Source organism: Vicugna pacos, chromosome 15, assembly GCF_048564905.1.
Source record: "Vicugna pacos chromosome 15, VicPac4, whole genome shotgun sequence".
NCBI classification, from domain to species: Eukaryota; Metazoa; Chordata; class Mammalia; order Artiodactyla; family Camelidae; genus Vicugna; species Vicugna pacos.
In genome coordinates, this window is record NC_133001.1 from 42393474 (window position 1) to 42405793 (window position 12320).

A 12320-nucleotide genomic window follows, 5' to 3' on the forward strand; every position below is an offset into this window, starting at 1 on the left:
CTGGGACAATCTTCTTCCTCCGTGAAAGCGTAAGGAACTCAGGAAAGCAGCCGGGGTGCCTCAGAGATTTCGATTCTAGGTTTTTCCACTTACCTGAAGAAGAAAGAGCCGAGTGCTGCCTCCAAAGCGAAGAACGTGCCCGACGTGGATCCGACAATAGGTGCGGGGTGGGATGAGGGTTTTGTTAAGAAAAGTGCCGTGGGTGCTTCCTAAATCGTAGAGATAGAAGCCAGGCCCGTGGCCGTCGCCTTCTGCGTCAGGGCCGGACACTCTGTGCTGCAGCACGGCGTGATAGCGAGACACCGAAGGGTGCTCCAGGCACACGTCGCAGCTAGGCAGCCTCCCGAAAAGGCAGCAACTCACCCCCTTCAAGCTCCGGGTGCCAAGTATGGTGCCGCCCTTCAGTGTTTCTAGGCTGTAAGGGGCCATGGCCGGGCCGCCCCACGGCGGCTCTCGGTAAGGGGGAGCCCGGGCCGGGCCGCCAGGGGAAGTAGCTGCTGTAGGGGACCACGGCTGTTCCTCCGCTAGACTCCTAGTCTCCCCGCTGTCCCGCTGGGCCAGAGGGACGTCAGGGTCTCCGGAATCGGAGTCCAGCAGCGCCGTGGGCATTTCTTTCTTCACCTCCTCAGAGTTTGAAGGATTGGTGGCCGAAGCCTTGCCTCGCACTGCCGGCGGCACCGGCAGGGCTGGTCTCTTGAAGTCGCCATTGAGTTCTTGAGGAGCCAGCGACTCGGCCTGAGCAGAACTATCAGCCATCCTTACTCGGCTGCAGCCTCGAAATCTGTTCCTCGGAAACCTCTCCCACTCGGTCTCTACGTTCCTCTCCATGGCCCGTTCTCCCCACCTCCAAGCGGCTCCTCTGGCAGCGATGATGGAGTTGTTCCTTCACGAGCCAGAGCATTGTGAAGAAGTGAGTATTATCCTGGGAAGGTCTTAATAAGTGGAAAACAGAAAAGGGTGGTAGGGTGCTGTCAGAATGGGGACATCTTTAAAGGTTGCAACCGGATTGTAGTGACTTCCTGCAGCAGAGCCTGATTGAAAAGAAGCGCTTCCGGCAGTCTTGAACTATTAATCAACGCACTAGCCTTCCGGCCCTGGAGCGACCCTCCCCTCGGGCCTTTCGGAGTCGTCCCAGCCCAGCTTCTGCGCGACTCGGCAGTCCTTAGCGGAGCCTCCTTGCGTCGGTCCCGGTCCAGACCACCCGGTCTCCGGGCTGCCCCGGCATTAGGCGACCCCAGGACCCTGTGATTGGCGCCTGCGCCTGCCGACGGTGACCGAAGAGCCCCTGCAGGGACTTGGGCATTGCTTAGACTTGGTACCTATCCTTCATGCTCCTTTCGGTGAAGTTAGGGGAGAGGACGATTTGTGTTGTCACTTGGTTCATTCATTTATTCGTTCTTTTTTTATTCTTTCTGAAACCAATTAATGAGGCAATTAATGTAGTCGTTAAGAGTGCAGACCCTGAAACCGAGATCGTCCTGATTTTCCCTCTCAGCCATTTCTGGCAGTAGGCAAGACAATGGGCCTCAGCTTACACATCTGGAAAATGGGATACTCATAGTATTTACCTCGTAAGGTAGTTGGGAAAATTGAATAAAACAGTAAAGGCAAAGCCTGGCACATAGTAGGCACTCAATAAATGCCAGACACCATACTGAGATCACAGTTGTGAGCGACAGATGGAAGAATAAAATAGAGATAAGTACTAGTTTAAATCCAGGGATAAATAATGTGATGGAAATGTACAAAGTGCTGTAATAATATATTGAAGGGAGATGTGCTGGGGAGGTGTTAGAGGGTGGTGATTTAAGCCATACTTAAGAGTGAATACAAGTCTGCCAGGAATAGGGGTCACAGGGCATTTCTAGCAGAGATCACAGCTTAAAAGGTCTGCTATGGAGATGCATGGCGTTCTCAGTCTGAGTAGTCTGATACTGTTAGAACTAAGGTAGTCATTTTCTCCAAGAAGTTCCTCCTTTGTGCTTCCTCACTGCACCAGGTCTGTGCCTGGTGAAATGTTAATACTGAAATGTTCTTTTTATGTTTTTCTACCTCACCTCAGGGCAAGGATCTTGCGTTAATTAGTCTTTATCTCCTCACCTGGTACCTGGCATTTGGTGAATGTTTATTGAATCTGTAGAGGCATGTGGGCAATTAATCTGGAAAGGTGAGTCAGAGCCAGATTGTAAATTTTGTTGAATGGTAAACCAAAAAACTTTGAGTTTTTCCAATAGGCAATGGAAAGGCATTAGATCTGAATTAAAAATACTAACTCTAGCATCACTATAGAGAGTAGATTAGATATAAGGAGAGACTGAAGGAAAGGATACTAGGTAGGAGACAGCAGAAATCTCAGAGTCTTCCCTTTATATGTCACATAAGATCATTTAGATTAGTGGTTTATAAATTTTTCTACCAGGACCTCTTAAAGATTCCCATACCTGGCATTCACAGAATAAGTACCACCTTTGCCTATCTTTAACTCTACTCCGTTTTTCCTACTGATCCGGAACAGATGTGTCAAGATACTCTGAGAAATATTCCAGGTCTCAAATTTAAGTATCTTGCCTTGCAAATTGTTCAGAATTGGGTATGATGGTCTTTCTGGCAATGAGTTAGTGGGATGAGGTGGAAAACATGGACACTATAACCCCAGATACTATTACAGCTATTAGTCTACTAATGACCCAAACTCTACCTTGTGGTACAGCCCCAGAGGAACTGTCACTGTGTGTGATTGTGCTGGCTGGCATCTAACAGCAATATGTCTCTTAATTTCTTCAGGGAGAACATCTTTGGTCCTACAGTGTTGCTGACATTGATATTTTTCTAAGTGGTCTTGAACTGCCTACTTTTAATGCAAATAACTGGCTAGACATATTTTTCACTATAGAAGCCTATAACCTGCAGTTGTTAGAGATTTAAAAACACTACTTTTAGGATATCATCTACATTTAACTTGAAAGCTCTCCTTTCTAATTCCAAAATGCTGAGATATTGGGGAGAGATACCAATTTCATCAAGCCAGACCAACAGAAGTTCCTTTGACTTGCTCCCTCGGGAGTTCCGACTGGTGGAAGTCCATGACCCACCCTTGCACCAACCCTCAGCCAACAAGCCCAAGCGCCCCACCATGCTGGACATTCCCTCAGAGCCTTGCAGCCTCACCATCCATACCATTCAGCTGATCCAGCACAACCGACGTCTGCGCAACCTCATTGCCACAGCTCAGGCCCAGAATCAGCAACAGACAGAAGGTGTAAAGACTGAAGAGAGTGAACCTCTTCCATCCTGTCCTGGGTCACCTCCTCTTCCCGATGACCTCCTTCCTTTAGATTGTAAGAATCCCAACGCACCATTCCAGATTCGGCACAGTGACCCAGAGAGTGACTTTTATCGGTAAGGCAAGACTTTGCTATATCTTACTTTTCTCAAAAAATCTTTCCAACAACCCTGTTAAGTATGTAACAACATTTCCATGAGGAAACTGAGGATAAGAGTAATTGACTTGGCCAAAGTTGCTCACATAATTAGTGGGAAGTCTAGGACTTGAACTCTGATCTTCCAAATCCAGAGTCTGTATTTTTAAATTTTCTGATGCAACAAGTATTTATTGAGTGCCTAATTATGTGTCAAGCACTTTACTAGGAGTGAGGTACTACAATGGTTTGTCCTCATAGTCCTCAGCGTCTAGTCTTTCTGTTTCACTTAAAACGTATACTATGGGTTAGCCCAGTGTCCTCAAAATTAGATTCATGGACTTATTCTCATATTATTGGGCAAGTTCTATACAAGAATTTTTTAACTATGCGTGTTTCATTCAGTAACGTAGTTTAAGAAACAATAATATGAAAATGTTCTTGATCCTTGGTACTCAAAATCTGGTCCAAGATCAGCAGCAACAACATCACCTGGGTGCTTTTTATGCAGTCTCACACCCCACCCAGACCTGCTGAATCAGAATCTGCATTTTAACTAACTCTGGCAGATTCATATGTGTGTTTAAGTTTGAGAAGCCCTCCTCCAGATCCTCTGAATGACTGCCTTATTACCTGTTGGTACTACTAGATTTCAGTATGGAAGTTTGCATTTGGTGACAAATAATTACTTAATTGTTTTGAAATTTGTCAGACCTATACAAAAGTTTAAATAATAGTATAAACACCCAAATACCCTTCACCTGGATTCACCAGTTGTTAACATTTTGCTACATTTCTCTCTCTCGTGTATGTGTGTACACACATATACACACAAATATACAAACATACACACACACACCCCAAGACTTTTTTTTGCCACATATTTTAAAGTTGCAGACATTGCAATAGTTCACCCCTAAATTCTTCAGATTCTTTTACCTCTGAATTCCTTGCCTCATCCTAGGAGTAAGGACAATTTTCTACATAATCCCAATATCATTATCACCCCAAAATAAATGAACACTCATTAAATAATGTCATTTAATAAGAAGATATTCAAGTTTCTCCATTTGTCTCAAAAGTTGTCCTCTTATAGGTATATTTTTCCCTAATCCAGGACCTAAGAAAGACTCACACATTGTATTTGGTTGTTATGCCTCTTTAGTGTCTGTTTTTTTTTAATTAATGTATAGTTGATTTACAACATTATATAGGTTTCAGGTATACAACTTAGTGATGCACAATTTTTAAGGTTATACTCCATTTATAGTTACTATAAAATATTGGCTATATTCCCTAACCTGTACAACATATCCTTGTGGCTTATTTATTTTATACATAGTAGTTTGTACCTCTTAATTCCTATTTTGCCTGTTTTCTCCTTCCATCTCCCCACTGATAACCACTAGTTTGTCCTGTGTATCCATGAGTCTCTTTCTTTTTTGTTATATTCACTAGTTTGTTTTACTTTTTAGATTCTACATATAAGTGATTTCATATAGTATTTGTCTTTTTCTGCCTCTTTAGTGTCTTTTAAGCCAGAATAGCTTCCTCTTTTTTTATTTATTTTTTCCTCAAAGATAGTGTTATCTTTATTAAAAAAAAATAACAACACTTAGAAAATAATAGTTCATAAAGGCATTGTACACTGTTGACTGATAGTATGGAAAGGGCAGGCCCCCAGCACAGCTGGTTGTGGGCTCCACACCATAACGCTTACAACCACCTGTTCCACTAACTGTAACACAACCCAGAACACACAAGGGGAGACCAGCAGCAACGTGGCACTCCTCAACTTCAAGCCTTTGCTATTTGTACGAAGTCAGTCAAGTATCACCCTCCTTAGCAGCATCTGGAGCACTCGTTGGTGTTCTGGAGGTGGCTGGTGTACTTGACTCACTTACTGAAAAATCTAAGCATCCAATAAAAAAACACTTCTCCCCGTCCAATGCCATCCACAGAAACCTGTTGCAGAAGACACATGCTCTTCCATTTAAGTATCTGTAAAAGTTAATGCACGCCTCTACTGCAGTAGACAGGAGAGAACTTGAAACAGGTACTTCTGCACAGCTGTCTTTGGTAGAAGATGCTGGTGTGGTCATGCTGTTCCCTGCCCACCGCTCTGCTTCTTACTGCTCTGTTTGGGGGTGGGAGGAGGTGAGGACTCCGTGGGGAGAGGAGAAATCCTATTTTCTTCAGACAATATGGCTTTCTTTGCTTGTGCTTTGTCCAGCAAATCCAAGCTGTTTATAGGGTCTGGATGCTATGTGCATCTTCAGGAATTCCCCTTGAAGTGCTTAAGTTTTTAACTTCCTGGCTCCCTTATAACCATGGCAAATGGAACCATCCACTTGACACACTTCTCTGTATCACACCACTGACACCCTGAAAGATTTTGCATCAGTTCTGATGAAGAGAAATGATACAAGGCAGAAGCAGCAAGCAAACCATAGGAAAATTCTAAGTGGCCAACATCCAGGACACGGAGATCTAAAAGCTCTGCAGTCTGTTTGGAAATTTGCTGAGGATACTGTGACAGGAGCACTTCATAAAAATCATTTAGATACACAATCTGCATGTATACATTCAGCCGGGACACAATGGTTAGGGGACCTTAATGCCACTTAAGTGCCTTCATAATGATTAATGGCAACAATTTCATCTCCTGAACAAGTCCCATCTGTAACAGCAAACTGGTACAGCTTTGGAGGATAGATTTCCTCAAGTTTGGCAGCACTAAATAAAGATGAAATCTCAATAAGCCATAAGAGTGTTTTTACAACATTTTGTTGTGTTGCCATATACCAATCAAAGAAATCCTGTGCCAAGTAGAACGTCTGTCTGTGAAGTTTAGAGACTTCATACACCTCCATTAACAAGTTTAGGAGAATTGCTCATATTTAGGCTGCAAAAGAAGGTGCCGCTGCATAAAGTGTTTATCCCTCAAGCATATCTTTTCCTTATTTAACATGATTTTCCAACCTCCTATCTATAATTGCCCAGTTCAGTACAGGCAGTATTGAGGCTCTGGACAGCGTGCAACTCTGAGGCTTATACACAGAATTTGGGTATATGAGCTCATCCTTTTTATCAGGTGTGGGAATCAAGGATCAGGGCTTGTCACAGACTTTATTACTGTCCCAAGGCTGACTGGCACACTGGCTTCTCACAGTCCTGTCAATTTTGGCAGTTTCTTCATCTGGATTCTGCAGAAAAATGGCCACATTTGCCTGCCTTTTCTTGGAGCTAACAAGGACATCAGTACCACTTTCTTCTTTCATGGTGCCCGTCTCCTTCACATCCCTCTCCTTCTCCCTCACTGGGCCCAGGATCAGACCTCAGGCCCAAAGCCGTCTCCACAGCAGGCAGGCAGGAGTTACGAGCCGAGGGTGGGGGCAGGAAGCAAAACAAAGAGGAGTGGGGAGCCGGGAGGCAGAGGCAGCCAAGAAGCCAAGAGCCAGCAGCTGCCTCCTTTTTAAAACACATGATATTAATCTTTTTGAAGAGTTCAGGTCAGTTGTCTTGTAGAATGGCCCACTTACTGGATTATCTCCACAAAATTAGATTCAGATTAAATATGATCGGCAAAAGTAGTATATAAGTAATAATTGCATATCATTTATTGCACCTACCTATTAATAATAGTTGCTACTATTTTAACTGTCCCAAACTAATGAGAACATACGAGAAATAGGCTTAATATTTAAAAGTTGCTGTTGGGCCAGTTGAAGGCCAGAAAGTGTCTTGGTGCATAGACCAATCGAAGGTTCTGAAGACATTGGAATAGTGAAAAGGGAGGGAGAACTGTGCCATCACATGCTTGGCACCTGTTAGTACAGATATGCCCCCAACTTCAAGTAGCAGTCAGTACCATATTTACACTTTGAGGGCAATTTAGCTTCCACAAAATAATACTGTCCATCATTTTAAATTATTCCTGTTATTTAGAATTTGTAGTTTTGTGTCAGTTTTCTAATTTTAATTATTAGGAAGAGCTGTGAACGTCAGAAGTCTATACTTAGTTTTATACATAAGTAAGAAACTGTGTCACAGAAATAATTTGCTCCAGCTATAGGGGTGCTGAAAGAATTATTCTCCTTTGAAACAGATTGCTTACTATTACTCAAGTAAAGCAATACTGATTTAGCGGTGTTACTAGGCACTTCTGAAGCCTTTGGCGTTTACCCTAGAGAGACTGGCCAGAGGAAATGATGATGTAAATAGTAAATGAAAAGTTATTTGACAATTGGTTTTCTTATTTTCCAATCATCATATGAATTGCAGTCGTTGCTACTGAGCAGATAACAGTAAAGTGGGCGAATAGCTCCTCACACGCTCTTGTACAGCAAGGACGGGATGACCTGTGCCAGGTGTGAACCAAGGAAGAGTTATTTTCTGTACCCTGTTATATTCTTATCTATTTGCTCCCTTTGTCAGAGGGAGGCAGAAGATAGATAGGAAATTTCAGGAGAACTGGAAAATTATAAGAAGCTTATTAAAAGTTAATTTTAGGAGATCAGCTTTTTGAGGTGTGTTTTCTTGTTTTAGAAAGATTAGGATTTTGCAGTAGTGATTAGGTGCAAAACAGTGTATTATGAAGAACATGGCATCTAGAGTCACATAGGATATGATAAAAATGTTTTGTAAGCTCTATATGTTTTAAATAGCTTTTGTAAAATTGAATTGCTTTCCAATTTTACAAATGGTCTGTTGTAGTCAAATAAGAATCTCCTAATGGGACTGTGAATTTCTAAAAGTCCATATACTGCCCAGGATGTGAGGAACCTACATTCTGATGAAATAATTAGAGCACCATTGAGCCATATCTGAGTTATACTCTTAAAATTAATCAGATCCTAAAAGTGATCAAAATTGAGCAGTTGATACAAGGAGAACAAAATTTCCTTTCCACTAGGTACTCTTTATACTGTTTGTTCTAGACATTATTGCCTATTTAAACTTTGTGTAATTGAGGAAGCTCAGGGATAATACTATGGTTGAGACATGCCCTGACAGCAGCAGAATGAAACTGGGCTATGTAACCTGCCTAGAATTCCCCTGGGAAGCTGAGCCAGTGGTTTGACTGGAATTGTAAGCCTTTTAGGGAGACAGGACAAGTCACCCCTTTGCAAGAGCATTAATACTACTACCATGTCTCCACTTTTCAGTGGGAAAGGGGAACCCGTGACTGAACTCAGCTGGCACTCCTGCCGGCAGCTCCTCTACCAGGCAGTGGCCACAATCCTGGCTCACGCAGGCTTTGAGTGTGCTAATGAAAGTGTCCTGGAGACCCTAACTGACGTGGCACATGAGTACTGCCTTAAGTTCACCAAGTTGCTGCGCTTTGCTGTGGATCAGGAGGCCCGGCTGGGGCAGACTCCTTTCCCCGACGTTATGGAGCAGGTGTTCCATGAAGTGGGCATTGGCAGTGTGCTCTCCCTCCAGAAGTTCTGGCAGCACCGCATCAAGGACTATCACAGTTACATGCTACAGGTGAGATGAGCCTAAGGAGAAGTGGGTAGAGGTGTGTAATCGAGGGGTGTTCAGCAGGACCCTGTTAACACTTGCTCTGGAACGCTGAGAGCAGGGTCTTAGAACAGAGCTGTGCCCTGTGTCCAGCTGTGCTGGGCCCTAGCTGTATTCCACTGGCCTCATCACTGACCTGGACAGACCCAGGGGCCTCCCTTAGCTGGTAGAGTTTGAGAGAATGTGGTTAGTTTGCTTCTATTCAGCAAATATTTATTGAGTGCATGTTGTGAGTCAGGCACTGTGCGAAACATCAGTTAACAAGTCCCTCGAGTTTGCATTCTTGCTGAGGGAAACAAGAACAAGTAAACAATGATCAAAATAATCGGCGTTTCAAATAGTGTTGAGTGTCATGAAAAACAAAACAGAGTGAGGTGATACTGCCCAAGGGTGGGATGTAGGGGTTACGGGGAGACACCATTTTTGGTTAGAACCAAAAATATCTAATCTCTTCAACCTTTGTGGCCTTAAGCATTTTGTTCACTGTTTTGGTTTCCCCAAATCTAAAATACGGTAAGGAATTCTTAACACTGAACAATTTTTGCTAAGTGAACCAGATTTCCTACGTTTGTTATCCACCTGTGGTACATATGTCAAATGTTAGTTTTTATAGCCAAAAAATGTGATCTTTTGTCTTTCGTTTTTGTAGCCAAAAATGTGATCTTTTAGTGTAACACAGTCTGTTTATTTTTCACTTTTATGCACCTTTTAATGACATACATACTCTCTGCCAAACAAATTTTCTTGACATGTCTCTGTCATTTACAAATGCAAACTCAATACAAGTTCCTTCCATTGGCAGTGGATGCTTTATTCATAGTCCTGTTCTGTTGGCTTTTCCATGGGATGCTACAATCTGATTATCCAGCTTGCTCTTAACATTTCCTTGGAAAATTGACTCTTGCTTGCCAACAGATTAGTAAACAGCTCTCTGAAGAGTATGAAAGGATTGTCAATCCTGAGAAGGCCACAGAGGACACTAAACCTGTAAAGATCAAGGAGGAACCTGTAAGCGACATCACGTTCCCTGTCAGTGAGGAACTGGAGGTTGACCTGGCTTCTGGAGACCAGTCACTGCCCATGGGAGTCCTCGGGGCTCAGAGCGAGCGCTTCCCATCCAACCTGGAGGTCGAGGCTTCACCACAGGCTTCAAGTAAGAGAAACCAACTTACTCATTTTGATTCTGGGAGATCTGCCAATCTCAGTACTTTTTGTTTTGGAATCAAACTCTGGAAATGGAAGAAAAGTGAGGGTGGGCAGGAGAATGGAAAATCTAAAGACAAATATAGCTTCACTGATCTAGAGATACCAACATTCTCTGTGTAATGAGTGAAGACATGAGAAGCACAGCTCAGGCATTCTTTAAAATAATTCCTAGTTAGGATGTAGATGCACTCACTAGGTGTTATCCTGTTGATGACCAGGGTTAATTCAGCTGACCCAGCTTAGGGTGGCGGGGTGCAGATGGCCTCTTGTTCTCTGTATTCTGTACTGGTCTTTCCTGATGCTTATGCTCAATTGATTAAGGCAACTTCCAGAAAGATAGAGTGATGTTAATTGATTAAGCATATGTGAATAGTTGGGGTTCCTTCCTAAAGTACCCCCAACAAATTGGAACTGAAAAGGATTGAAATAGGGTTACCCAATGACAGGCAGCTGGCCTCCTCTTCCAGATAGACCCTGTGATTACCTTCAGAACCAGGATGACTCCATTTCTAAGTCAGTTAAATTGCAGCTTAGTCTAGACATCAGTTCTTTACAAATATAAATTGTCATTTCATCAATGCACAAATGATGCATATAGCAAATCCCCCAGTGTGGCCTAAACAGAATTAGGCCACATTTTTTACAGTATTGGGCAGAAAGCCTTTCACCATGGAAGTCTTAAGAACCACAGAACAGTATTGCTAGAACACACAGAGTTAAAGAGAAATTATTGCAGACATTGGGGCCATGTCTCTTTTCAGCAGTCTGGGAACTGCTACCAGCATTTTGTAGTGATCATTAACTTTTCATAATGTAAGAAAGGACCAGGGACCCAAACAAAAGGCAGTAAAACCAGACAGCCCCATAAAAGGAAGGACAGGCAAATGTAACTCCTGACCAAGAGCTCATGGTTGTGCCTAACTTTGAGCCAGGAGACAGGGAATGTTCCCACCTGTATAATTCTACAGGAAAACTGTTTACTGTTTTAGGGAAAATGGAGGTGGGTGAGGTAAAGGAGGGTGAGGGTAAAGGAGGTAAAGGGTAGAAGAGGGTGAGGAAGTGAAAAGGAAGATATTCAGAGTTGGTAACTTTTCGATGCAGAGTACTTATCCAGCCAGGTAGGGAATCAGAGTGAAAACTGAGTTCAAAGGCCAGCAGTTGGCCCTGGGTGGTGTATGCCTTCTACTTTGTTACAGCCTTGGCTTACTTGGCTTACTGCTTGTTAGTTCTGTGTTCTTCTTCCATTCCTAGGTACGGAGGTGAATGCTTCCCCCCTTTGGAACTTGGCCCATGTAAAAATGGAGCCTCAAGAGAATGAAGAAGGCAACGTGTCCGGGCATGGCGTGCTGGGCAGTGATGTGTTCGAGGAGCCCATGTCAGGCATGAGTGAAGCTGGGATCCCCCAGAGCCCTGATGACTCAGACAGCAGCTATGGCTCCCACTCCACTGACAGCCTCATGGGGTCCTCCCCTGTTTTCAACCAGCGCTGCAAGAAGAGGATGAGGAAAATATAAAAGGCAAAGGGGGAGATTTTCTGTCCAGACCTACAAGACCTAGCAGAAAATGTATTCAACTGTTTCCATGAACAGTGATTTGACTCTTACTCTTAAACACAGTGGATTTTTCTGATTTCGGTGGAACTGGATTTAAGCAAACAAGTTTGTATTTTCCTTTTGCATCCAGTTTTTATAGTTTTCCACAACAACCAAGCCACCTTTCACAGACATCACGACACTGGGGGTGGTAATCCAGAGACCAAAGCACTGTCCCTGACTCTTGTCTTTACTGTGTGACTAGACAAGTGACTTAGCTTCTCCAGAGCCATTTCTCTCACACAACTGAGAAGAATCATACTGCTTTGACCTCCCTTGCAGGGATGTTATGAAGACTGAGATGTTATTAAGTCTCAAAGCTGTGCTTAAACAGGCTCACAAATCAATATATGATGATACCAGATGTCAGTTTTTCCTTTTAACGTGCTTCATTTTTGGTTCAAGTCATTGGGAGTCCAGTGCTAATACCTGATAGGAAATAGCTGAACACTGCACAACTTAAATATTAGTAGTCTTTTTTTAAACTGTCCTCGCTGCCCATGAAGTCTCATAAAATCAGAGTGGTCTGTGGTAAACAGCCTTTTTGCTTATTCAGATAGTACTACCCTGTCTCTGC

The 12320-nt window shown here is 43.2% G+C and overlaps 2 protein-coding genes and 1 pseudogene across 6 annotated transcripts in view; 1 reads left to right on the forward strand and 2 right to left on the reverse strand.

Moving 5' to 3' along the window:
- Positions 1–955, reverse strand: part of SLC4A1AP (solute carrier family 4 member 1 adaptor protein) — a 50011-nt gene extending 49056 nt beyond the window's left edge. For all 5 annotated transcript variants that reach the window (XR_012059146.1, XR_012059144.1, XR_012059143.1 and 2 more), the window contains exon 1: positions 94–955. Coding sequence is in view for 1 of the 5 variants with exons in the window: in XM_015242562.3 (XP_015098048.3) it covers positions 94–828 (735 nt within the window). In the remaining 4 variants the exon portion in view is untranslated. The remainder of the gene's footprint in view (positions 1–93) is intronic.
- On the forward strand, positions 667–12107 carry SUPT7L (SPT7 like, STAGA complex subunit gamma). The gene is made up of 7 exons (XM_072938000.1): positions 667–910; positions 1026–1315; positions 2063–2167; positions 2785–3399; positions 8588–8912; positions 9861–10098; positions 11403–12107. Exons 4-7 carry the CDS (start codon positions 2987–2989, stop codon positions 11663–11665), a joined length of 1239 nt encoding a protein of 412 aa, XP_072794101.1. The 5' UTR covers positions 667–910; positions 1026–1315; positions 2063–2167; positions 2785–2986; the 3' UTR covers positions 11666–12107.
- On the reverse strand, positions 5230–6724 carry LOC116283490 (G1/S-specific cyclin-E1 pseudogene; annotated as a pseudogene).
- Positions 12108–12320: the final 213 nt, after the last annotated feature.